The 27,593-nt window shown below is 36.2% G+C and overlaps 3 protein-coding genes across 5 annotated transcripts; all 3 read right to left on the bottom strand.

Annotated features, from left to right (window-relative positions):
* Positions 1 to 1,572: 1,572 nt before the first annotated feature.
* LOC136999566 (uncharacterized) lies at positions 1,573 to 3,024 on the bottom strand. The gene is made up of 3 exons (XM_067353900.1): positions 2,980 to 3,024; positions 2,333 to 2,883; positions 1,573 to 2,023 (listed from the first exon to the last, which is right to left on the bottom strand). Exons 1-3 carry the CDS (start codon positions 3,022 to 3,024, stop codon positions 1,573 to 1,575), a joined length of 1,047 nt encoding a protein of 348 aa, XP_067210001.1.
* Positions 3,025 to 3,495: 471 nt separating this feature from the next.
* Positions 3,496 to 4,424, bottom strand: LOC136999565 (histone-lysine N-methyltransferase SETMAR-like). Its single transcript, XM_067353899.1, has one exon. It carries the CDS (start codon positions 4,285 to 4,287, stop codon positions 3,496 to 3,498), a length of 792 nt encoding a protein of 263 aa, XP_067210000.1. The 5' UTR covers positions 4,288 to 4,424.
* A 15,160-nt stretch (positions 4,425 to 19,584) lies between these two features.
* On the bottom strand, positions 19,585 to 24,577 carry LOC136999700 (zinc finger BED domain-containing protein 4-like). 3 transcript variants are annotated; one of them, XM_067354250.1, is made up of 8 exons: positions 24,228 to 24,577; positions 23,878 to 24,072; positions 22,422 to 22,819; positions 22,124 to 22,330; positions 21,319 to 21,645; positions 20,797 to 20,938; positions 20,547 to 20,722; positions 19,585 to 20,456 (listed from the first exon to the last, which is right to left on the bottom strand). In XM_067354250.1, exons 1-7 carry the CDS (start codon positions 24,342 to 24,344, stop codon positions 20,684 to 20,686), a joined length of 1,425 nt encoding a protein of 474 aa, XP_067210351.1. In that variant the 5' UTR covers positions 24,345 to 24,577; the 3' UTR covers positions 19,585 to 20,456; positions 20,547 to 20,683. The 3 variants fall into 3 exon arrangements, with proteins under 3 accessions (XP_067210351.1, XP_067210350.1, XP_067210352.1); XM_067354249.1 differs by having other exon boundaries at positions 21,319 to 21,648; positions 24,228 to 24,572; XM_067354251.1 differs by lacking the exon at positions 24,228 to 24,577 and adding an exon at positions 23,260 to 23,320 and having other exon boundaries at positions 21,319 to 21,648; positions 23,878 to 24,220.
* Between the last annotated feature and the right edge of the window lie 3,016 nt (positions 24,578 to 27,593).

Below are 27,593 nucleotides of genomic sequence, written 5' to 3'. Positions count from 1 at the left end.
TCCACGATTACGTCGCACAAGAATGATTCTCTCATGAGATCGTCGATTATCACCAATTTTGGTGCGAGAGGATTGTGAGAATAATCATCCGTTTGCGGTAGCCCCTCGCGAAACTCGATTATATTTCTCTTTATTTTATCCTCTCCACTTCCACCATGTCCTCCCCCTTTCTCTTTTTCTGTTTTCGCAAACGTGTATTGTAGTTGACGATATGCGTTTTGCCATTCAGCGTAATAAAATAAAACTCTTTCAAAAGAAACATCGGCCATTTCGGGTAAATATTTGAGAAAGGATTTTACAAAGACCGTTTTATCACAGCCGGTGAGACCGCTGACAATAGTCGTTTAGGCGTTTAGATGTTTCCAGCGCACGTCCATTTTGTGAAATGAACACCGCCGTGTCTTCACTAACATAAAAAAAGCCGTGCAACGGTACGATAAAATAAGCGTACCATCGCGACAAGAGGCACTCCGCAGCGGAGGTGCGCGCGCGCCAGCGTACTTTGCGGCGATCTTTAACGAGCTGATTCGGACCGCAAAACTGGAGAAGCTGGACAAGCGTAAAGGCTGGACAAGCGGAATTACTCGCGCCAGCGCCTGCGCGCGCGGGGGAGTGCTCATGAGATTATGATACTCGCCCACGATGAAAAGTTGCTTTCCCCAGAAAAAATTGGGCAAAAATAACCGTTTTACGTGAATGTATGTGGGGAGAGAGAAATGGGAAAATAAACTTGAAGAAAAATCATGAGAGAATTATTTTTTCACAATATAAATACATAGCAAAAACGATACAAAATATTAACAATTTTATTATTTCTTAAATCTTTACATGATTTTTTTTATATAATTTTAACATTTTCTTAGCCTATTCTTATTCTATTTTTACAACACAATTTTCAATTACTTTTTACAAAAAATTTATAAACTTACATAGATGGGAAAACGTACGTGCAATTATTTAGCTGATAAAATAGAGCGAAAAAACAGTATCGTGAAATAATAATAATAATAATTAGCGTTCGGTTAAATATCCATAAGGGACGGAACAACGACTGTCGAGAAATCTACGTTTTAGCAACACGGGTGTGCAAGCTTTCACTTTTTCGCGTGTTATTATTTCGTGAAAGGCTGTACGTCAAATTGCTTTGAAACGTAGATTTATCGAAGTTTCTCGCGATTCTACCGTTGACGACCCCTCCCCCTCCTCCTCCTCCTCTTGACCTTCTCGCTCTTTACGTAATAATAATTCCCTAATACTATTAAAATTAACTAAGCGTGAGTTTTCAAAATTTAGAGTTATACCCTTTACTTTGCAAACTTCTCGCATTTGCCCTTCCGCTGTGCGAACCACGTATGCATAAAATTTAGGACTACCCGATACAAACGCCTCGATATAGCTACCGCGACCATAGCTCTCGAGTTCGTCCGTCATATCGCTTAGAAAATTATCTGTACACACTTCGTATTCATCGGAGACACCGCTGCTGCTGCTCACGTAAATACAAGAGTCGGTATCGTAATATAAAACGCGACGATCCAATCTATCTAAATATTCGTATAATACAAGACGCGTCTATGCCGTCGTGTAAGCCGCTATAACTACGTTGGTAAGAGGCGAGGGTACGTCCAGCTCTTCTCGCAGTCGCCATGAAACATACATTACTTCGTCGTTCACGGGTAATATTTCGATTATCTCATGCTGAGGACTCGTGAGTAAACTCGCTAAACGCTGTTGAGTTTTCACGATCTTGGTATTTGGCAGGTTGGATTGTTGACCAAATTTCTCCCAAAAAGAATTTAAACATAGCTTTGCGACCGAGCGCAAATCAGGATTTTTCGCGATGTTTTGCTTATCGAGAACGACACCTTTGGTTTTCTCGTAGTCACGAAGATATTGTTCTTTAGACACGTCATCCTCGCACTTGCTTGGCCATTCGCTGGCTTCTTGTTTCAATTTTAAAAATGTATTTATGTATTCCGTGAATAATCCACCCTGCTGTGTATTGGGATCGTAGCAAACTGTGCTGTATTGTCAAATCTCACAAACCCTCGTTACGAGATAACCTTTGTCGATGGCTTTGCGCAATTCGAGCAATATCCACGTACCCTCGAATGCTCGCTCGGCCGGCTCGTGGGTACATTCATCGTGTGAAAATGTTTCGCAACAACTGCGACACAACGCGAATAGCAGCTTTCCACGCACGCGATAGGGTAATACAGGGTGAAAAAGATCGCTCGAAGGGAGTACTCTGCAACACACAAGACCTTCGCCGGAATCAAAATTGTAACACGGACCTATGCCGATTAGAGTCGAACATTCCTCCGCGACGTACACTGTGGGATGTCCGATTGGGGAAACTTCGGTCTTCAGTACGTACGGGTACAAAGAACATACATCCACGTAACGTATCTTCTCCGTACCCGTAATCTCGTACCGCGTCACGATATTCCCCATACGTCCACCGTAGAACACATCGTGCGGGTTGAGTGACTCAATCTCTATCATCGGGTGATTCTGTAAAAATTCACGCATTTTCCTATTTTCCATCATTTCGCGATCAAAGGCGCATTCCCACTTCTCTATCACCGTGTACCTCCGTCTTCGAAGACAATACGTTGTTGCAATGGTACGCTCATAACGCAAATCAATCGTATCCCCGCGTTCGTTGTTTACCGCTAGTTCCCTATTGTGATTAATCTTAAAACACGACGGACAACCGTGCCAAAAACAACCGTGGAATTGCAACACGTGATAGTGCGTTATACCGTTTTCCACCAACTCGTAATAACCATCGACTAGCGTGCCGTCTTGCAGACGATATTCTCGAATGCGTTCTACGTGGGTGATGCTATGTCCAAGCTCGCGCTCCTTCCACACCAGCCACTAAAGTGTCTTCCGCAATTGAGTATTCGCACGTCTGTACCCACCTGGTGGAATTATTCCAATTTCTCTTTCATGTAGAAAGTTTTTTCTAAAAACCCTCATAGTGGAAGCGATGGTTGTGCATTCCTCGAACGGACACATGCCCCCGTACTTCAAGAAAATCTTTCTGAAAGACATGCACGTGCGTCTCAGAATATTCACGTCGTTACAACAGTAACGCAATATCTCGCATTCAAAATCAAACACGTAATTCGTACGAATCATTTTCGCGTGCCACGCTAAAAACTGTTCGCGCTCGTTTGTATTAGGTCGTTCATTAAGTTCTGCAGTTTTTTTTACCTTACATTAAAACATAAATCGTACTTAAAAATTTTATTAATCTAAAATATACTGTCCATCTTGATCGACGACCTTCTACCAACGTTCTAAAAGGGACATAATGCCGTGTTTGTAGAAGTCGTGCAACTTTTGCGCGAAAAAGTCCTCCAAGTACCTTTGGATATCATCTATTAAATTAAAGCGCTGCCCGTCAAGATTATTTTGGAGAGATCGAAATAGGTGGTAATCTGATGGCGCAATATCTGGGGAGTACGGTGGGTGCTGCATGACTTCCTAGCCAAAACTCTTCATTTTCTGTTTGGTCACCAAAGCAGTGTGTGGTCTGGCGTTGTCATGGTGGAAGACAACACCCTTTCTGTTTGCCAATTCCGGCCGCTTCTTCGCAATTGCCTGCTTCAATTTGTCCAACTGAGCGCAGTACTTCTTGCCGTCAATGGTCTGACCGCACGGAAGCAGCTCAAAGTATAGGACGCCTCGCCAATCCCACCATATATTCAGCATCACTTTCTTCGGATGCAAATCCGCTTCGGCGACCGATTGCGACGACTCACCCGGACCGCACCACGACTTCTGGCGTCGGATGTTGTTGTACACCACCCATTTTTCGTCTCCCGTGACCACCCGTTTTAGAAATGGCTCTAGCAAATTCCATTTTAATAAAGATTCGCAGACCATAATACGATCCAAAACGTTTTTTTCGGTGAGTTTATGAAGGACCCAAACATCTGCCTTCTTTGTTAATCCAAGCCGTTTTAATCGCTGCGCAACAGTTGTATGAACAATGTTGAAGTGTTTCACGATTTCTCGCGTTGTCAGGTGCCGGTCAACTTTAATTGCGGCCAAGATTTGATCATCATCAGCGATGGATGGACGACCGGAGCAGGCAGCATCGGAGAGGTTTACATCTCCGGAACGAAAGCGTTCAAACCATCGCTGGCAAGTGTCAGCACTTATGGCCAAGTCCCCATATATGCCACATATCTCACGCCATGCGTCCGTTGCTTTTACTCCTTTCCGAAAGAAAAATAACACAGTGTGCCAAAAATGCATCTTATGATTCTCCATTTTTAATTAATAGCGCGCACAAAAAACACGTCAAAATACAATAAAGTCTCCGGCGAAATGTTAAGTATTATCTAACTTATCGAAACAATATGCGGCAATCTTCACTTTGGACGGTGCATATTTTTTTTGAACAAACAAACACCATATACCGAAAATCCGCAGAACTTAATGAACAACCTAATATTTATACTATCGGGTGAATAATATCGAATATCCGGCAACAGACCGACATATGATTGATTATCGTTAGTATTAAATAAATGCGGAAAAATGCCTTAGTCCGAAGTATTCGTCAGGCCGAAAGCCATTGGTAACTCCGATAAACGCATCGGTATATAATTAATACTATCGATAAATTTCGTATGTCCCACTGTTAGTACTATTATTTTCGTCCCATTTAAGATTACCTGCGGTTCTAATGCGTTTCCGCTCTTAACTATATAACGTAGGATAAATTGTACATCGAATGCTTTTATGAATTATACAAATTATGTGTTTAAAATATTTAGTCGGACGTGTCGCGAAATCTACAAACTCCTTTACAGGATCACGACGAAATATGTATTCACGAATACCACACCACCGACAGTGCACCGAAGTATCTATCTCGGCGCATGTTTCGCAAATCTGTTGCGCGACGCAAAGTGTGGGCACGTGAATATTTACACTTGCGGTACCTTGAAGTGTTTCATTCTGTCGCGTCTCGAAATCGTAAAACATGAATGCAACGCGACTTTCTGTTTTAAGTACGCACTCACTTGCGTTTTGTTGCTGTAAACGCTCTCCCCTCTCTCCCAAAACATGCTTCGTGTCGCTAGTACGGAAATTAGCTTTGTGAGAAAGAGGAAGCATGTGACAAAAATGATTCAACGGCTGGGGAGAACGACACGTCGGACAGTAAATCACACCGCATTCGTGTTGTCTATTACGCTCGATTAAATGACCGTATTCTTCGCAAAAACAAACGGTGCTGCAAACGTTACAAGGCAATTGCCCATCGTATGATTTTTGCGCACGATGATGCTCAAGACACGCGTGATTGAAAAATTCACAATTACAATTTTCGCAATGAATACGCACCGCGTCGAATCGCTCGTACGAGGGTACCGCGTAACAATGAGAGCATTTATTCGAGCATCGGTGTCCCCCTACATCGCTACGGTAACCGACGTTACACGGTACGCAATAACCTCGGCCCGCTTAAATTTAAAATAACGCTGTAATGTCGTAATTCAGCGTGATGTAATAGGTTTAAACACGAGACCGGTTCGCGATGTAGAGAAGTTAATATCGCATTTCCATCGAATAAGGCCCCCGCGGCCAAAAGTTTCCGCGCTATAAACCATTATCGCGATGTTTTCCGCGGCTAGATATTGTTGGAAATGCTCGATTTTGCGAATACCGCAACCTTCTTCTGGAATTGTAATACTGACTTTGCTCGTTAAATCACGTGCCAACTTATGTTGTAACGAGGAATGTCGGTATCTCACGACGTTCCATCTTTCTTGTAGACTACCCGTACGTAAATTACCACGCTTATTGTAAATTTGCGCTGTTACAAGTGCGCGAGGAAAACATAGATTATCCGAGTTAGATATCGTTAAAATCGAGCGTTTATCCGCGATATCAAGCGCGTTACCCGCACGACCCGTAGGAGGAGTGTCACGGAAAACTCGGATGTTGAATTCCTGCGTTACGTTCAAGCCCCCGGAGCTTTGAGCTAGCGAACTCACGAGGTTCCAGATATTCTCGTGACTCAAATCACAAGATGGCCGGAACGAAATACCCGCGGGCCCGTGCGAAAGATTCGGGGAATCGAAACTAAGTCCGAAGTAATCACCGGGAACGCAGAAAGCTCGCGAAACGCATTTTCTAACCACGCGTAAACCTCCTCCTCCTCTGGTAATGGTCGAAGGCGAAAACCAGCCTCTCTCCCTACTACACCAAAATTTCTAAATTCACGCACGTTTTTCCTTATTAAATCTAAATAATTAAAATTATCCCCGTTATAATTCGCGATCTGTTCCGGCGCATCAACCTGATTCTTCGAATACCGCGCTTCCTCTCTCTCCTCCTCCTCCTCTTCTCTCTCCAATCTCCCCTCCTCATGAACTCCTATCTCGTCGTTCTCGTCGGTTTCTTCGGCTTGATTTTCCGCCGACTGCTGCGTATTTTCTTTCATTCCTCTACCGATCTGAACTGGAAAAATTGAAAACAAACAAATTAGTTTATTTTTAAAATTTGGAAAATTATTGTTTTTACACATTTATACTCGAATTTTATGCGTTGTTAAAATTAAAAATAGTAATACATTTTATGTTAAATTCTCTCACCTCTATACAGGATTATTCCCCTTCTTGCTCACCGATGATCGCATTGATCTGTTAATCTGTCCTAACCTGGAGAGAAAGGGGCGGAGTCAGGCATACGGACGGACGCAACAATAAAAGTATGAATTTGTGGTGTTTGTTCGCTGGTCGGTATGAGAGGAGGCGACCGCGCGAGCCGAACGATTTCCTTTGGCTGAGAACAGGTAAACGATCGTAAGGATCGATATTACGCTGTTAGAGGCCTCAACCAATCGTTCGTGGTTCCCTTTTCTGGTCAAGAGACTTAACTCCTTTTACCAAGGGCGGAACCTCGTGCAATTTTCAAAGGGGAGGAGGGAGAGAGAGAGAGAGAGAGAGAGAGAGAGAGAGAGAGAGAGAGAGAGAGAGAGAGAGAGAGAGAAAGAGAAAGAAAGAAGTGACTATGAAATTTAGACTTACTACTTGGATGTCTTCGAAATGTATTTAGATCTCCAATTCTAAAGTCCAGGTGTAGTCGGCCTTGAGGTGTACTTGATTCTCCTGGGGTCAGTTAATGGTATCCGCACTGGGTCGATCGGGGACTGATTGCAGCTGAGGGGGATGAGAAGGGCCACGGCCTTTGAGCGTTATATTCTTCCCGTCGCAAAAATTGATCGGACGTGTCACACAATCTTTTGTATTCGCAATCGAAGTAGGTTCTTTCAACACCGATATATTCCGAGTTATCTTCCGTAACCGGTCTCGTGTACTAGAGAAATAATTGACGCGCACGGTATTTTACTCCCCCACGTCGTGTCTTAGGTTTGGGCATGAAGGATAATGTCGTTAATCTGAAAATTCCAGGCTAAAAGCGTGCGGTGGACCGCACCACGATTAATGGGGATACAGAGACCAGGTACAACGTGCGCTGGTCCGCACCGGAGCAAGTGGTTCTGAGTGTTGATTCAGAGAGATAACTGGGTTAGGTGTTAGGTTGTACACGAGAAAAGAAATCGAATAGTTTTAACAAACAACACTTTACTGAATCTATATTGTTACAAACACTTATTAATTACAGTCACTTAAATATGTTACGAATTATTTCTAAGTTCCAATATTCAACTGAGACCGGAGTAAAACTGTTCGGATAATTCTAAGATTCTCTCTCTACTAACTGGCTAACTAACTAACTGCTGCTGGGTCTCTTCCTTTTATACCCGGATTTTTTTGTTTTGGAAGGGAGGCATTCTTTCTGAGGGGAACGAATTAAGATTTTGGAGGAAATCTTAGGGTGGAGGAAAGTAATAAAGATAGATTTCCAATAGGAAATCAAACTTAAGGATTAATGTCGGGATAGGCGGGAATAAGGCGAGGTATCTGGTGGTGGTATTTAGTATAGACGCTATAAAATTTTATCGGTGCAAACGTGATCGTCGCCGGAAACTCAAAGGACAATTTATCTTATCGGAAATCTCGATACGTGAAGGAATATATGACGAATCTGAAATAATCTTAGCGAGTTTTATGGTTTTATTTTTATTTGTCCGTTAGATTTTGTTAATAGAAAATTTTTCGTTTTTTGAGGAATTTATTAACAATAAGGTAACATTTGTAAAGACCAAATTTCCATTAAGATATATATATTTTTTCTCGATAAGATATGTAACGGACAAATTTTTATTGGAGATCTCTTTGAGTTTTACCGACTGATCGTGAGAAAGTTGCGCAAAGAAGAACCGTGTAGGATGTAGGACGTAACAGATCATTGAACACTAATATTCCGGCGAGTAAGAAATTTCCGGGAAAATAATTCCTAAAAATTTCATCCAATTAGAATAAAGGTATTCGAGTATGAAAGCGTTATCTGTGCAAAAATAGATAACTGTATTAACCTCTTTCCCTCAAAAGTTCCTTTAGATTCTGTTTTAGCTCACTCCACTCCGCTCAGTTATTGTTATTATTCTGATTGGTTGAGCTATTTAATCGACAATTTTTTGCATTATGGCCAAATTTTAAGCATAATTAACATTTTATCAAATTTTCTTGTATTGCGTGTATAGGTTGGCGAACGTGAGTATCGCGTTGTCGGCATTTGTCGGCACTGTGTCCACGTTTTTTACATATTTGACATATTAATATTTCAGTGTTCAAATCATTTTTAGAAACGAATTTCCGGCAATTAGTAGCGATGTGATCGATTTTGAAGCAAATTTGGCAAGTTTTAATTAAATGGTGATCTTGTTTTTTTATTTGACTTGCGTTACTTCCATGCTGCAAATCAGTTATAGCTCGAAGTTCTTTTTCGATACGTAGCGCGTCGGCTACGGTGGCTTTTACGTCTAAATCTCGAGCGATTCTTTGCTCGATTTCTGGTTTTAGACCTCTGATAAAGCACTTGCACATGTCTTTTTCTATAGTTTGGCGAATATCTTGTTTCGGTACACCGTGACCTGAGTTTCGATAAGCTTCTAATATTTGTTTCCCTAATAATTTTACGCGATTAGCGTAGGTGACTACATCTTCTTTGATCTTTTGGTATACGTTTCCTAATTCTCCTTGTAATTGATATACATTTTTAGTTCCACTGTAAATTTGTTAAATAAAAAAATAAATTTGTTTTAAAAACTTAGTTAAGTCGGCGACCATATTAAAATTTTCGTCCCGTATAGTTCGACGCGCTTCGCCTACTATACGAGTTCGTAAGATTTTTGTAAATTATGACCCTATATATGCTCATCCTTGATATCCACATCTTGTTACTACATGAGACATAATTGTGTCTCACACTAAGTTTATGCGCAACGTAGAAAAAAGTGACCCGCATCTGTACACGAGTTGAGAAGAGAAACAAGTTGAGAAGAGCCGAGATTATCGGATCTCAATAACATTTGGGCCAATTGATATGATAGCAATTTATTGCGCATACTCAAATTATATAAGAAAAATATGTTTTTTATACTCCTCAATAAACAAAGGTACATGCCAAAGTACAAGCGAGAAACGTTTCTTACATTTTACATGTGTAAAGCGCAAAATGCTTCTTCCGATTCATTTCGTATAGTGTGGTATAGTGTGTTCTACCGAGCAGTCACGTTTGTATGTTCTGTGCCACTGCAATATATAAAAATGGACAATTTATATTGAATGTAAGTACGGTTGAATTATTATACTATATAACCTTAAAATAATTGCGTGCAGTAAGATTTTTTATTTTCATTGTTTTATTACATATATACACGTCGTCGAAATACATTAATTTTATAAAACTTTTTTTTGTTAACAAATGAAAAGGAAAGAAAGCTGAATAAGCCCGAGCTAATATAATTCTCAATTGCTCATATAATTATTAATTGTTGAATTTTACAAAACAAACGTTTCGGCTCGTCTTTACGACCATCCTCAGTGTTTATACAAATAAAAGTTACATGAAAAATAATGCAAGCTTTCGAAAATTTGTTACATGTCGTGAAACGTCAAAGCCTTGAAAATATGTTGATATTTTTGAGATTGACCAACATAATTTGAAAGCTCCGACGTTTCACGACATGTAACGAATTTCCAAACAAGCTCGCATTATTTTTTATATAATTTTATTTTATTTGAAAGATCAGGTCATCTGTAGTGGCTTCCTATTAACAATAATAAATAATCTATAATGAACAATGAATTTAATAATCTATATATAATTCTATGATTTATTGAATTTCGTATTCCTTTCTTTCTCTATGTCTCGATTATAATGTTATATAATTTCATATATATTATTTTTTACAGATTTATCAAACTTTCTTAAATTAAAAACAAAGCAATATCATAGAGTACAAAAAAAAAGAGTACAAAAAATAGAGGTAAGTACTTCTATTATTGTACATATTTTTGCAAATAAAAATGAAACGTCGAGTGAAACCATTCACTGAATTATCGAGATGGCAACGAAATAGACGTTTACGTCAAAGTATCGACGAATTAACTAGTTATAAAAATTATAACTTTGAAAAAGAAATTAATATGGATAAAATCTCAAATGAAAAACGAACCATTGAAAAGTGTCCAATGGAAAATCCTTTTATTCATTATAAATAATAAATACATATTATAATTTATATGTATTATATTATAAATAGATAATTATGTTTATATTATTTTTATACGTATATGTGTGTTTATCATTATATGTTTGTTTTTTAAACAACATGCATATTACTTATATGTATTTTTTTTTTAAGTATATAAATAAAGTAATTTTTTTAAAGCAATAATCTTATATTTACTTTTCCCTATCTACAATTCTTTCAAAAAAGTAATCTTTTTTCAATTCTAAAACTATTTCTTTTGAATTCATAAAGTAATCCTTTATCTATTCTAAAACTGTTCTTTTTGAATTCATAAAGCATAAATCTGTTGGTATAGAAGAATACTATATGAATACTCTAAGAAATTTTCAAGAATTCCAATCATGGTGCATGTAACTTCTTAAACCATTCTTATAGTATTCTTCTATGAATTCCTAAAGAATTACAATTCAGAAAAGAAGAAAACTTGAAGAATACTTTGCGAATTCACTGTGCTATCTGGGATGGTCTTAGCTTCCTCGCATCCCTCTATAAAAAAACTCAATGGAATATTTTTCCCGTCGAAAAATGGGACGGCGTCGACCACATATTTTAAGGTAGCAAATGGGTTATTTTGCGCCATTGTTAATTGGTTTCAAAAGGGAGGTATTTTTTCTCCACCGCGTGCACACTTTGAACTGATAAAATTCTCTCTTCCGCACACCTTATATACGAGCTCGACGTAAAAACGTCAATTTCGCTGTAGTAATAAACGTTAAAATACGTTCGATAGATGTTGAAAGACGTACGAGAGACGTACGAGAGATGTTCAATAGACGTTCGATAGACGTTCGATAGACGTTCGATAGACGTTCAAAGATGTACGATAGACGTTCAATAGATGTTTGATAGATGTTCAATAGATGTTCAATAAACGTTTGATAGATGTTCAAAGACGTTCGGTAGACGTTCGATAGACGTTGAAAGACGTTCAATATACGTTCAATAAATGTCTGAAAGATGTACGAGAGACGTTCTTACAAATAATAATTTATTATATCTCATGAGATAAGCGATAAGTCATTTTACATGGTGGATTATGTAACGGGTAAAAGGCGGAATAAAAGTCATACGGGTGCAATATACATCATTTTATTAACATAAATCATAGTTGTTTTACATGTTTGTTACGCTCAAACCACCACTTGTACAATTTGCAAACATTCTGCATAGCGCAATGTCTCGTGTGATACCCACAACGCAAGGTTCCGATTACATCCAAGTTCGTCAGGCGTGCGATATCTTCGAAATCCACATCGATTGTTTTAATCTCGAAATCATCGTCATCCAAAATTTCACACAGCTACTTTTTCTTCCCGAGTTCTTTTACGTATATCAGAGGCGATTCCGTACCAATGGCATTGTTGATAAGGCTTTTCATCTGACTGTACGAGACGTGTCTATCTTCCCATCGGAAGCCGTGATGGTGTATCCGTAACCAACACACCAGCGATTTTTCCGATTTTGTCAACAAATACCACGGTACGTGTTCACGAAATACGTAATGAGATAACGTTTGCTCCGGTGGCCAGTTATATAAGTCTTCGTTGATGCATCTTGGTGGGGGATCCGTAGAGTAGATTTTAAATTGACCTTTCGAAGCCTTTTAATTAATAAATTGTATTTCCTTTCGTGTTCTTCCAGTGAGGCGGCGTAGATAACAATATCGTCCATATAAACAAATAATTCCTGGCCTTGTAGTTCTGATAATACTAGATCCATTAAACGTTGAAAAGTAGCGGGTGCATTTTTTAATCCAAAAGGCATTCTATCGAATTCATAATGTCCGAAAGAAGTGGTAAAAGCAGTTTTATGGCTATCTGCAGGATCCATTTTTATTTGATGAAATCCGGAAGCTAAATCACATACGGAGAAGTATTGCGCTCCTTCTAATTGATCGAGAATATCGACAATATTCGGTAATGGATAAGCATCTCCGATTGTTTTATCGTTTAAAGCTCGGAAATTTAAAACCATTCTCCAGCGTTTATTTCCTTTCGAATCTTCCTTTTTGGGTACTATCCATATGGGTGTATTATACGGTGATTGCGAAGGTTTAACTATGCCTCCAGTCAGCAGTTCTCCTACTTGTTTATTTATCTTTTTCTTATGAGATTGCAGAAATCTATATTGCCTCGCGTTTATCAGTCGATCATCCGTTGTTGAAATTTGATGTTGTAATATTTGAGTGGCAGTTAATTTTTCTCCAGGTATGTGAAACCGGTCTTGACTTTGTGTAATAAGCCTTATTATGCCTTCTTTTTCTTGTGCGTTTAAGTGTTCCAAACGTAGCAGGATGATGATTTCTGTAAGACGATCCTTTCCAGATTTTTCTGCCACTACTAGACACTTGCTACGGGCTGGAGTGTTAACGATATATCTTTTATCTCTCATTTTTTCTTATGATTTTTTTGTAAATACAACTTTTAGAATTGATAATACTTTTGCGAAATTTTACACTTTCAAATATGATTTACAGGATGTGTTCACGTTTACTTTAGATATTTTCATTCAGGATTGTCTATAGCGTTAAGAGTTTTGTCGGCAACTGTGTCGGCGTTGCTTCTTGATTTAGCGTCTTGATTTAGATTTTCAGCGTCTTGGTTTAGATTTTCACGCGGAGTTAATTTCTCCATGCAATTGTTACGTCCTGATAGAAGTAGAATTTTTTCGTTGGGCTCGGTGATCAACGTAAACGGGCCTGACCGCACGAGCCGAGCGGCACGTTTAGGACTTGCGACGGGTCAGCGACTGGAAGAGTCGTTTTTACTCCGTCGACAGGTCAACCGCTCGTTGGTTCCCTTTTTGGGTCAAGGAATTGAATCCCTTTTACCTGGGACGGAACCTTTGTGCGCAATTTGAGAGGGAAGGTGTGAGGGGGTGACAAACGAGGAGGGTGTGGTTAAATGAAAAAGAACAAAAGTTTAATTTACTAAAGACTTAACATTTTAATTTAATTGAATTTTTAGTTTGGATACAAAAACTTAACTCTTAATCACATGTGTTTATAATTTTGTTTGTGTATTTCCTACAATAATGTGTGTGTGTGAGTGTTTTATTCTTTCGGAAAGAGGACAGAGGAAATAATAAAATAAAGAGAAATAAACTGACTTACTCGTTGCAGAGTAGTTTCGGAGCGGGTTGAATAGGTTCGGTGGTTCTGAGCGCCCCATTGAGGGATGGTGTTGTATAGGTCGGACCCTTTTTTTGTAAACGTGTGGGCACCCTGCTGCGGGATGGTGTCGTCAGGGCGATGGACCCTCTACTCGAGATGCACCACTTGGTCGCGACAAAGTATCGACTTTTTTAATTCGCGGCCCGAACTACTCGAAAAACTGTGTGAAGAACTTGGCAAAAACTGCTTGAAGAACTAAGTGAATAATTGTGTGTAATTGCGTGTGGAGCCACCAGAACACGGGTTTTTATACCCTTTCCTTGGGGTAGATCCCTTTGGAAAATCTTAGGTTTTTGAGGCGGGGATCGAATAAGAATTAGTCTTGCGAGATTTTTAATGTGGGGGAGGATGGCGTTATTTTTAGCTAATAGGATTGGGTTTAGATGATTACGTTACTTGAAATGGGGTAGGAAGAAAGGGGCCCTAACGAATAAGGAATAGCATCGTTTCGGGTCCATATATGATGGGGGTAGGTTTTTGAGGTGGCGTAACCGTTTGGTGTTAATTAGTATAGGTGGGGTGCATCTCAGTGTCTTAAGATCTGAGTGGGCGTAGTCTTTAGACCATACGATGGAATGATGGGTGGTCTATAGAGGTACTTGCCCCCGATTCCCGGCTTTCGGATTGGATGGTTAAGAATCGGTATATAAGTTTGCAAAGTCTTGGGTCACTGATCTAATAAATTTGACAGTTTACGACTGTCGCGTGCCCTTGGTGTCGCGTGGAGAGTGCGACTAATGCATCTCGGTTTCCCAGTAACATTTTAAACTGAAAATTGAACTACTAAGCCACTAAAAAAAATAGTAATAATCCATCATTGTAATCATGTTATCAGTTGCATCAATTATTGTTTATCAATGATCTTCTAAGCAGGACGCATCGTCCCTGCCTGTCCGTTGTATCGGACTCGTAAGTAGCAAACTATTTTCGCATATACTGTAGGCATAGATTGGTTGTCTTGCGGTGTAAATTTGGTAGCGTGCGACTAGTGCATCTCGGTTTTCCAGACCTACTGAACACGTGCACCGTATTAGGTGTCGTGCTTTCTCGGCGTGCGACTGCGGTCATTCCCCGATCGTTACTCGGTAAAACCCTATCTATTAGCTAGGATTCCCGTAGGTGGAATCCAAGAATATGATTAGCTGGTGCCAGTTCTTCTTTTTATCTCTTACTCTAAACGTCTGGAATCGGCTAAAGACTCTAGCTACCGCAAAGTTTTGACTTTTACGATTTTTCTGGCGACGATAGGCACTCTGAGCGGCCAAGATATTTTGAAATATCCATGCCCCTTGCTATTTTTCTCTGTGAGAAGGCTCGAGCTCCTGGTATCTCGTGAGAAAAACAGCTCTGGTGTTATAATATTCTTTACAAGTTTTTGTTGGTCCCGCATTTACTTGGTCTGATATTTAATGAAAAGAAAAGAATCGTTAAGTCTGATCAAGACGTAACAATACTATAAGCTTATTTTTGGCAAGAACACAAAAGCAAGAAAAAAACAAAATTTTTTTTATTTTTTTTTTTTATTTTTTATTTTTTATTATTGGTTAATTGAAGGCGACACGATGTCGCTACTGTTTCTAATTTTTCGGCATGCCCGAACTGGCATAATATGCCCAATAGGTCTTGCATATGGTTATTTCCCGGAGTCTGTATTTGTAATTTAACGAACGCTACTGCGAGATAAGCGCGCGCGTCATGTTACACTACATGATAGAAGGAAACGAGCAAACCAGTGACTATCATTTTTTCTCGTTTAATTGCGGCGAATAATATAGAGTGAATTATTTAAGTTATGAATTTATTCTAAACACCAATAATATACTTTATGTTTTCTTCTTAATACATATCTAGCCGCGGTAGAATATAAAATCGGAATTATAATAATGAGTTATAATAGCGTGCATGCATGCATGCGTGCATAATTCTTTTGATCAATATACTCACACATACGACTGTACGAGACGTGTCCATCTTCCCATCGGAAGCCGTGATGGTGTATCCGTAACCAACACACCAGCGATTTTTCCGATTTTGTCAACAAATACCACGGTACGTGTTCACGAAATACGTAATGAGATAACGTTTCGCCATCTCGAAGTACCGGGAAGGGTTTTGCGTATAATGAGACTGTCAAGTGTTTACTATCGTCTCATGACGCATTGTAAAAGAGTAATTATAAATTTTTATATTATTTTATTACTTTCTTGGCGTAATATATATATATATTAATTCTAATTATCTAAAATCTATGGAAATATTGCAGAATTAAATAGAAAAAACTAAATTATATTGCAATTATGTGCAAACATTTTTCATTATTACAGTGATTGCAATGCATCAATGTATAATAATACTGTTTAACATTTTAAACTGAAAATTGAACTACTATAAGCCACTAAAAAAAATAGTAATAATCCATCATTGTAATCATGTTATCAGTTGCATCAATTATTGTTTATCAATGATCTTCTAAGCAGGACGCATCGTCCCTGCCTGTCCGTTGTATCGGACTCGTAAGTAGCAAACTATTTTCGCATATACTGTAGGTATAGATTGGTTGTCTTGCGGTGTAAATTTGGTAGCGTGCGACTAGTGCATCTCGGTTTTCCAGACCTACTGAACACGTGCACCGTATTAGGTGTCGTGCTTTCTCGGCGTGCGACTGCGGTCATTGCCCGTCACTCGGTAAAACCCTATTTACTAGCTAGGGTTCCCGTAGGCGGAATCCAAGTATATGGCTAGTTGGTGCCAGTTTTTTTTTTTTTTTCTTACTTTAAACATCTGGAGTCGACTAAAGACTCCAGTTATCGCAAGTTTTGACTTTTACGATTTTTCTGGCGACGATGGGCACGCTGAGCGACCAAGGTATTTTGAAATATCTATCTTTCTTGCTATTTTTCTCTGTGAGAAAGTTCGAGCTTCTGGTGTCTCGTGAAAAAAATAGCTCTGGCGTTATAATATTCTTTAAGAATTTTTAGTTGGTCCCGCGTTTACTAGGTCTGGTATTTAATGAAAAGAAAAGAATCGTGAAGTCTGATCAGGACGTAACATTAGTATAACTTTCGTTGCAAATATTATCTAAAGATGGATTGCTAGTTGGGACTCTGGCAATTCTACCAAAAACCAATTCATAGGGTGTATATTTCGTACCTTCATGCGTGCTTGTATTATAGGAAAAACATGCAAATTTCAAATATTCATCCCAATCTTTACGGGTAACAAATTATTTCAACATTATTCCCACAAAACGTGGTGTGAGCGCACTACTGAACCATTCGATTGAGGTCTGTAGACAGTGATTTTATATTGCCTAATTCTAAATTTATGTGCGACAGTACGCATCAAAATATTAATAAAGTTTGTACCTTGATCGGTTAAAAGAGCTTTTGGGGCTCCAAATGTATAAATAATATCTTGAATAAATGCATCGGCTACATGAGTAGCGGTGGTGTGTTTGAAAAGAATTGCAAGGCAATATTTCGTTAGGAAGTCTTGGATCGTCAATATGTGGGTGCTACCTGATCTTTAGGCGGGTAACGGTTCCATTATATCCATATAAATTTTATCGAATGCTGTATCGGGTGTATCAGTCAAAAAGTCATTGGTTGTTTGGTCTTTACACGTACAAGTTTTTTAAGCTGGCAATTTTTACACTTCTGTATAAAGTTTTGTATGGTTTGTTTCATATAAGGCAAAAAATATTTTTGCCTAATTCGATCGTATGTTTTGGTTACATCTTTGTGTCCTATAATGGACGAATGATTTGTCGTTATTATTTTAAAACGATCCTCTTCGAGTGGTAAAATTATTTTGTTGTTGCAAATCAGTATTTTTACCTCACTTTCGGAGAATATTCGTCGGAGGAGTGAAGCGATCACATTCCAACCGACACTAGCTACATCACCTTTGCAAATAGAAATAGTTTTAAGGTCGAGTTCAGTACCACATCTAATAATGAATGTAAAGCACTACAAATCTCTTTGCATGTTGCTCTTATTATATACGAATAGCCCCGATGGCATCTTCCTTTGTATTTCAGCAGTAATTTAGAAGATGGATACACACTACCGTGACGTTCTCCCATTTGAATGATTCTTTAGAGATTTTTATTCGGTTGGAAATGTGGCTTGCGCTATCGCAATCACAGTAGGCTCTCCGTTGAATATCTCGAGCAGTTGTTCGGGGGTTCTCGTTTGTAGAAATCCTATAGTAAGACTGAAACACTGAACGCACGACCGGATGATTCTTATATATGTTAAAATGAAATTACAAGAGGAACAAAATTCAAGTCTAGGTGCTATACCTAATACCGCGCTATGTCTATGAAATTTAAAATATCTGGTTGGGTCGTAGGTCGGGTCAGTAGTCATGCATGTCTGGCATAATGTTTCATTTTGATCGTCTTTATTCACATATTTAGTATCTAACGTACACCTAGCAGTATTTAACAAAATTAATTGCAGAGGGCTAGTCATTATAATTAATAAAATTCATAAGAAAGGTAGGTATAAATATTCATTTTATTCTTATTTCTGTATTTAGATCTTATTAGAATTTTCGCAAAAATTTAATGTGAACTTATTCTAATATAAGAAGAATTTCCTTCTTCTACTTCGTGATAGTCAAGAAATCTTAATTTTAATCTATCCTTTATAAATTTTAATATAATTTTTGTTAAGATTATTTCGTGATATTCATACGCGTTTGCTAAGTCTACGTTGGTTACGGTTATTGATCTTAAAGTTAATGTCTGAGGGGGAATATTTTGATAAAATGATCTTAATTCCAAATCTGAGAATAAAGTTAATAAGTGATTGTAATGATAAGTACAAGCTCGGCAGTCTTTTATCTTCCTAACCTGACCGAGAGGTGTTTTGCAAATGGTGCAACGATAATTCCTTCGTTCAATGTAAAATTTTACCTTATGCCTCAATTTTAGTATATGTCCCGTTCTAAAGTCGGGGGTTGCCTTGGCAAGGCACCTATAACATATGCTATCGGAGCCCTTTACCGGTTTTTGGGCGTAATATGTTTTTACGCAATATACAAATTTATTAATAAATGTGTCTTTTATATTTATGTTAAATCTTGGGTATAGTGAGACTATCGGATGTCTTTTATCATTTATGCATAGTTGATGAGACATCTATTTGGAAGAAAAAAAGAATCGTAATTTTACAGTCAAAATGCTAACGTAAAATAAAATAATTATAATAAAAAATAATATTCTTTGTCGTACCTTAATGTTTCGAATAGTATTAGTAATATCTTATCAATGGTTATTATTATTCCTTTACATATGATCCTTATGGGGGACTATATACAGGGTTGGGAAAGTTATTTTGTAAAAGTATCTAGTTAAAGTTACAGTTCTTTTCACTGAAAAAGAACTAGTTACAGTTACAAGTTACTGACTTTGAAAAGTAACACGTTACAGTTATAGTTACTCAAAAAGTAACGAGTCGTTACTTTTCAGTTACTTTTTTGCAATAAATGTGCACTACTATTTTAAATATAAAAATCTTACATTTCAAGATTTATTAACTCATTATATACTACATAGGTACTTAATTTTGTGTTATATTATTTATATCTAATAAATCACACTTGTTTTAAACTTAAAATAAAAATACATTTAAAATATTAAATTAATTAATAATTTAAAATAAATTATTATACACTTAGAATAAAAATTATAGGATTAAATTTTTCAGTTTAAAAATTAACGAATTTCACACAAATAGTCGTAACTTTTCAAAAAATCGTAGACTTATGTTTCAGTTCTTCTTAAAGTCTCAATTTTATGCTTATATGATAATCATCCTCAAAGATAATTTATTATTGGGTGGCAGTGCATTCTTTAAATGAGAATTTGTTTATTTTTGTTGAATTTTAAAATTAATATCTATACGTTTATCCGTCTATTTATTTAACAAATATCGAATCTACATTTAATATGACAAATTTTATGACAATTTTGTGGAGGTAAAAGAATTAAATTACATCCTTAAATACACTGATAAATTTATTATTTTATAATAATGTGTCACAATGTGTACAATGTGTACAATGTGTACAATGTGTTACATTACAATATATAATAAAATTATTTTTTAATATATATATCCAAAATTTTAATAAAAATGTTTATTAATTTTTAAAAGAATTTGATATTCAATTATGTCATCGTGAAGATGTCCTCTTTGTGGCGTTATTACAGAACCACCGACGCTGAACATTCGTTCAACAGATGCACTACTCGGAAGTGCCGTGTTGTATTTAATAAAGAGTTTTTTAATTGCGGTATAATCATTTAACATACTGATATTGCAATTATTTGATTTTAAGAATCGATGCAATTCTTCTTGTGCAGACTCGACTTCTTTTGTTTGCTGGTTAAAAGCAAAAAAGTCATCGTGATCGTCGAGGTTTTCATCAGGATTTGGAGAACTTTCATTAGAACGGATTCCTAATAAGTCTTCTAAATAATTTTTAGCAAGTTTCCTTTCTTCTCCATTTATCCAGTTCAACTTGAATTTTGGGTGCAAACAACTTGCGATGATTAGCTCTTTTTTTTCAAATAATGTGGAAAATCTAAAATTATATGTTCAGAATCAATGAATAAATATTGTTTTGTATTAAAAAATAATAAATACATGCGTGTTAATTAAATTAACAAATTACCTTTTATCTAAACCTTGTTGAATAGCTGTAATTAGTGACTGGCAATTAGTAAATCCACTTTTGTTGAGTTTTTCTAATTTTTCTTGTAAAGTTTTTAAGATTGGTAATAAGTATCCCATATACATCCCTGACTCATTTTATAGTATATCTAAGGCTTGTGCCAAAGGTTTCATTGCCTAATCCAAAAACAAAACAAAAATGAAAGAAATTCACTAAATGTATACATAATACAATCTATCTATAGACGTACCTGACAATATTCTTCTATAAATTTAATTTCGTTTTCTGTTAGTCTTTGCAAATTGCAATAATCCAGACATTTATTAATTTTTTCGGAATCATTTTTCAAAAGTGTTACTAGTTGCAGTATAGAATCAAAAGTCGAGTTCCATCTATTAAAATGAAAGATGAAAGTATAGAAAATTATTTATTCTAGAAAAAATACTTATATTTGTACGCAAAGTTGAATGAAAACGTAATGAGAAATAGAAATAAATATTTTGAACAATGTGATTAATATTGAAAGATAGTAAATATGCGATTAATTTGATCGTAGAAGTGGTGATAATTGTAATGTTTTTTATTATTGTGTGGAGAGGGTAATATAATCTGCGGTATTTATATACAAGCCAGCAAACCGAGTGGCTCGTATATAAACACCGCAAATATTATTATCTTTTCAATATTGATGAAAAAACGTTACGACTATAATTAATTCTAAGATCAAATAAATCTCATATTTACTATCTTCCACAATAAAAAATTTTTTTACCTGGTAATAACGGGAGTTTTTAAATAGACACCACATATTTCTTTTATTTTATCAGCTACTTGTGTAGACTGATTCTGTTTATTCCATAATTTTGTTAGTTTAGCAAATGTCAATCTGTATAGTTTCTTGTATAAAACGTTACTATCTATAGCTTTCTCGGAATCTTTTACTGCGACAAGATTTAAAGTGTGACTCACACATCTGTGGTGAGGCGGAAGAATAAGCAAACTTTCTGTATCCATATCTTCTACATCATCCATAATTAAAAGATCACTTAAATCGTTAAATTCTACAGTAGTAAGTGTCTCATCATCATCCTTTTCGAAACTTCTAAAAAAAATATATATTTTATTTATAAATTATATTAAAATATCTTATATGTTAATTATATTTTGTTAATTATATGTTTATTATTTAAATATATTTTAATTGTTTCAGTTAATTATTTGTATTATATGTGGGAAAAGAAGTGCACGTGAACGAGGTGGATGTCATATTTATTTGCGCCATTGTTGATAATTTTATTCAATTGCCGAGATTTGATTTCTATAGAAAAAAATAAGAGACAGAAAGACGCAAAGAAACTATCTGTACACCATTATCTAATAAAAGCATTTATCCGTTCGTAATTGTTATAAAGAGGTAATTTTCTGAAATCCTAAAATCTCTTGACGCGATCCTACATATATGTTAATTATTCTTTGTTTTTTGTAAATTATATTATATTAATATAAAAACTTACATTAGCAGTGTAAAAAATATTTAAAAAGTATACAAAGTATATTTTTAAAACATAAACTCTTACCGAAAAGCTTTAATAAAGTTTGATCCGTTATCGGTTGTTGTACAGCACACTTTATTTTGGATGTGATATTCGAGAAAAACTGAGTTAATTGCACGAGCTAAAACATCGTATGTATGTTTGCCTTTCATCCTACGACAAGCTAATGCAGCCGATTCCCTTTCTAAAGTTTCAGGATTCACCCAATGAATAGTTATTTCTAAGTAACTCCTACAAATTTAGATTTTTATTTATAAGACGTAAAAATATGAAAACAATTACAATTTAAAGAAAAAAAAAAATATAAAATAATATCACTAACCTTTTTGCTTTGCTCCATAAATCTGCCGTCGTCGCAACTATTTCTATTTCCGTCAATTTTTTTTCAAGGGCAGTTTTTATTTTAAAATATGTTTCACAAATTTTTTCTCTTAATGTTTTTCTACACATTATGCGGATTTGTGAAGGAAGTCCAATTCTAAGCAAATTAACGAATGCTAGACTATCTACAATGGAAAGAGGTTGAATGTCTTCGATAATAAAGCGCAGTATAGCTTTATCTAATGCTTTTTGAGTAACTGCTGAATTCCCAGAGCTCCATCTTTCCAATATTTGACATTTATTTGGACCAATATTATTCAGAGAATCTTCATTTTGACGTTTATTTGATAATTTAACTTTTGTCTTATCTATATTCTTCAACAGGTGTGAATGTTTTGCCTATAAATTTTACACACACATGCATATACACATACAGAGAGAGAATGAGAGAGAAAGAGAGAAAGAGAGAGAAAAGATAAAAATAATATATTAATATAATACAGATAGATCTATCAAGACTAAAATATCAATTTTAAATATGTACATAAATAATTTCATAGAATAGAGAAATAATATTATAATAAAAACTTTTTTGAAAAGTAAAAAGAATTTTTACAAAAAATCTCACAAGAAAGATTTAAATTTGCAAAGCTAGTACAGTGTTAACATTTGTTTGCATTAAAAAAACAGAATTTTCATGCACATTTTTTTTCAATTTAGACAATTAGTAATTAGAAATTGTCTAAATTTTCAAAAATTTGTAATTTAGACAATTCCTAATTGTCTAAATTGAAAAAAGTCGATAATATATTCAAGCCATGTCATACTTTGATACCTACTCTTTTATGCATATTTAATTCAAGGTTGAATGTAATTTTCATTTAATTGTTTCTTGAAAATCTAAAAGTTAAATTAAAAAAATTAAAAAAATATAACTTCCTAATATTATTTAATTTTATTATATGTTATGTGTTTTTAATTAATGTCTATTTATTATTGCAGCTAGTTTTATTATTCATATTTTAGTATTATAGTTAATAATATCAATTTTTATGCAAAAAAGAAACTAAATTATTCCTTCAATTTTATATAAAATAAGAAGTTTATGGGTTATCATATTCCTTATATTGTATATATAATTTGTACAGATCAAATTTATTAATTTAAATAAAAGCTGTATTAATTATTATTTAAATAAGTAAAAGATTTGAATGTATAACACCTTACAAAACCAATATTCTACAGTGAACAAATTATTATTCGCTTATTATTTATTATCACAATTTTCAATTTATATTTATTTTTTAAGACTATTAGAATAACAATTATATTTAAAAAGTGACTAAATTTGATGGGAGTACGATAACCCATAAGTACTAAAAATAATCTTAACTTTACACCAAAAATAAGAATTTTTCAATAAAAAATGTATCAATATTATAAAAATAAAAACTTACATTTATATGTTTTCTTAAATTTTCAGTTGAAGTTTTACTTGCATGAATAATTTTCTTGCCAATGCAAATTTTACATAGAAATGCCCAGTTTTTTTTGTTTCCAAGATTTTTCTGTAACTCGAATATTTCTGCATATGCTGGCCATGGCATTTTACATTCTTTCTCCGAAGATTGAGATGCCTCCTCATCCATTACCTGAATTTTTTATATTTAAAACTGTACACAATTCACTGTTTGAAACGTTACGTTTAAACATTATGTAGTGCTATCCCATGAGCGCAGCACGTGGTATGCACAATTTTATCCTCCGGACTGCGCTAGGAATCAGACGCAATAACACAGCGACTTACCTCAACAACATTTGTTATGAATAAAGTTTGGACACTAGCTCTGATGATTGCAATTGATCGCAATTGATCGCAATTGATCGCAATTGATAGGATTAGATTGTTGCTCGATTTTAACATTAACCGTCGTCTTGTCTGTTATACTGATATATCTAATATGGCATCATGTTGACACGCATTCACATACTAAGAGGCCTTTATGACTTCTCCACACAGAACGCGGAAACGGTTGCCGCGCGGCAAGAAACAACGCATACCAATAAACTTAGCTTTCAGAAAAACAGTACACTGATTGGCTATTGCGTCGCTTCTTGCCGCACGACAACCGTTTCCACGTTCTGTGTGCAGAATCCATTAGATTAAGGGCCTATCCAGACAAACTTGCATAATCGCATAAACATATGCATAAGGAAATTGATTGTCCATTTCCTTATGCATTTGCTTATGGACCAATCAATTTTCTTATGCATTTGTTTATGCGACAATGCAAGTTTGTCTGGATAGGCCCTAATTCTTACAATTAATACAACCGTATATAGAATATTAAATTAACTGTTAGATTAGTTACTAGTTACCATAAATATGTAACTAAGTTAAGTTACAGTTATAGATGAAGAAAAAGGAACGAAGTTAAGTTATAGTTACCAAAAAAAATAACTGTAACTGTAACTTCGTTACAAGTAACGAGTTACTTCCCAACTCTGACTATATATATATATATATATATATATATATATATATATATAGTTGGCTACTTTCCCCTTTCCCCTTCTTCGATAAATTCGATTTCCGTTAAACTTGACACTCGTTCCGTTATTACTAATGCAATTATATTTTTATTTTCATAATTTATTACTCTTGCTCGGGCAAGAGCACTCTCGGAAATGGGCAGGAGTTTACCAATGTCGACGAGCATTCGTGCTCCTTTGTCACAAAGTTCACCCTTCTGTGTGACGAATATAACCAAATCATCGTTTTGTGATCAAAAATTGTCATGAATTTGAAGACCAAAATCATGAATTGTATTGAAATTTTCGCTTATTGCGTTACTATTATCCATTTCATTTTTAGAAAAATCATTGTCTGACAAATCGTCATAAAAAAAGTCCGTCAGATCATGTTTATCTGCTGTTCCTTGGTTGTTATTTATATCTTGAATCACAGATGATTCAAATTCCTCTACGTCATCGTTATTGTTTTGGTAGTTCGTATTGTCTTGTAAAATGCTAGAATTGGGAGAAGAATTGACGAATCCGCTATCTGTGAATTGCGGTAAAATTTGGAGCGATTGTGGCGTATCAGAGGGAAATGTTAGATTAATTATCGGATTTCTAGATAGAGTGTTCGCATTTATGTTGGTTTTATCGGCCTTATAAATGACTTCATATTCGTACTCTGCCAATTTAAGCCTCCAGCGAACGAGTCTCGATCGCATCTTTTACCGAATGTAACCAAACTAGCGGCTTATGATCCATAACAAGTAAAAATTTATGCCCGTAAAGGTAGAGTCTAAAATAATTAACGCAATACACTATCGCTAACAATTCTTTCTCGATAGTTGAACAATTTAATTCCGCGTTGTTCAATAAACACGACGTATACGCTATCGGCAAATCTTTACTTATTACTAATTTTAGGCAAGTATCCTAAGATTATTTCTGGATTTCCTACTCTTACATAGAACGTCGATTCTGATCTTGGAGGTGCTATAATAGTTTTGGGTGAGAAAAACGGTACGCGGTTTCCAAAAACATTAAGATGTTCGTGCGCGTAATCTATAGTTGATGATGTTTGTTTGAAAAAATCATTTCCTAATATCCCTGATTGCGGAATCAGAAAGTCATCGGATACAATATGGAAAATTAACGGTATATTGAAAATTGTTAATGTAACTTCTTCGAGAGTATATACCGGGTAATTGTTTATACCGCTTAATTTTAAAATATTTGTGTAGTTGATATTTAAATTTTTAGGCACGATAATTTCTTTAATTATGTTAGGACTGGATCCCGTCCCGAGTCGAAATTTTTAGCTTAGATTAAACCTACAAGTTTTGTCGAATTTGAAGAACCAATGTAAGCTTTAATTTGTTACGTCCTGATAGATGTAGAATTTTTTTCGTTGGGCTCGGCGATCGACGTAAACGGACCTGACCGCACGAGCCGAGCGGCACGTTTAGGACTTGCGACGGGTCAGCGACTGGAAGAGTCGTTTTTACTCCGTCAACAAGTCAACCGCTCGTGGTTCCCTTTTTGGGTCAAGGAATTGAATCCCTATTACCCGGGGCGGAACCTTTGTGCGCAATTTGAGAGGGAAGGTGTGAGGGGGGTGACGAACGAGGAGGGTGTGGTTAAATAAAAAAGAACAAAAGTTTAATTTATTAAAGACAACATTTTAATTTGATTGAATTTATAATTAGGATACAAAACTTAATTCTTAATTGCAGGTGCTAATAATTTTATTTGTGTATTCTTTACAAATGTGTGTGTGTGTGTGTGTGTGTGTGTGGATTATTCCTCAGGGGAAAGGACTAGATTTAAGAAATCAAACTCCTGTAAATTCAGGGTTAGGAAGATGCGGAGGAGGCTCGACGTATTCAATGGTGGTGGCTTCGGAGTTGACGGATATGTTGTCAAACTCCGGATCGTTATGTGGGAGTTCCTCCAGTTGAGCCTCTGCTGGAGGAGGGTGGAAACGGACAGGCGAAGGGGGTCTGTAGTCCAGGAGCTCTTCAAGGATCGGAGAGATGGACCTGGGGGTAGGAAGTGGTGAAAGGTCAAGAAAGGGTTGGAGGAGATTGTTGAGGAGATTGTTGAGGAGATTGTTGGAGGAGATTGTTGAGGAGATTGTTGAGGAGATTGTTGAGGAGATTGTTGAGGAGATTCCCGAGGAATCGATGGTGATACGGGAGGTGGGTCGGTTTGAGTGTGTGTGGTACGTGGGGTGTGTCGCCTAATTCTAACGGGTCTTACGGTGACCCTCGCCGCGTATCTAAGGTATGGTGGGAGGAATATAGCTATGCAGAGAGCGAATGCCGAAAGGTCCGAGCGATTCCGCCGATTGTTGAGTCGCGGCAAATTTTTAGTTCTCACTGATAAATAGCACAACAAAGTTTATAGGGACGGAGCACAAAATAATAATAAAGAGAGGAAAAATAAAACAAATGAACTAACTTACTCGTTACAGGATACTTTCGGATTGAGTTGAATGTGTACGGTGGTTTTGAGCAGGCGCCCCGTTGAGGGATGGTGTGTAGGCGTCGGACCCTTTTGTCAACGTGTGGGCACCCTGCTGCTGGATGGTGTCGTCAGGGTGATGAACCCTCTACTTGGTCGTGACAAAGTATCGACCTTTTTTATTTCGCGGCCA

This window comes from Linepithema humile, chromosome 4 (genome assembly GCF_040581485.1).
Source record: "Linepithema humile isolate Giens D197 chromosome 4, Lhum_UNIL_v1.0, whole genome shotgun sequence".
In the NCBI taxonomy this organism is placed as follows: Eukaryota; Metazoa; Arthropoda; class Insecta; order Hymenoptera; family Formicidae; genus Linepithema; species Linepithema humile.
This window is presented reverse-complemented; position numbering and strand designations above follow the sequence as displayed.

What these genes read in the sequence shown, in the direction of transcription:
- LOC136999566 (XM_067353900.1), bottom strand. Translation starts at nt 3,024, where the DNA reads ATGTGTCCGTTCGAGGAATGCACAACCATCGCTTCCACTATGAGG. An exon ending in CCATCGCTTCCACTATGAGG is followed by an intron (nt 2,884 to 2,979) that starts GTTTTTAGAAAA and finishes AAGACACTTTAG; the next exon opens with TGGCTGGTGTGGAAGGAGCG. An exon ending in CCAATCGGACATCCCACAGT is followed by an intron (nt 2,024 to 2,332) that starts GTACGTCGCGGA and finishes TTGACAATACAG; the next exon opens with CACAGTTTGCTACGATCCCA.
- LOC136999565 (XM_067353899.1), bottom strand. Translation starts at nt 4,287, where the DNA reads ATGGAGAATCATAAGATGCATTTTTGGCACACTGTGTTATTTTTCTTT.
- LOC136999700 (XM_067354249.1), bottom strand. Translation starts at nt 24,344, where the DNA reads ATGTTAAAATCGAGCAACAATCTAATCCTATCAATTGCGATCAATTGC. An exon ending in ATTTAAGAAAACATATAAAT is followed by an intron (nt 22,820 to 23,877) that starts GTAAGTTTTTAT and finishes TAAAATTTATAG; the next exon opens with GCAAAACATTCACACCTGTT. An exon ending in TTATAGAAGAATATTGTCAG is followed by an intron (nt 20,723 to 20,796) that starts GTACGTCTATAG and finishes TTTTTGGATTAG; the next exon opens with GCAATGAAACCTTTGGCACA.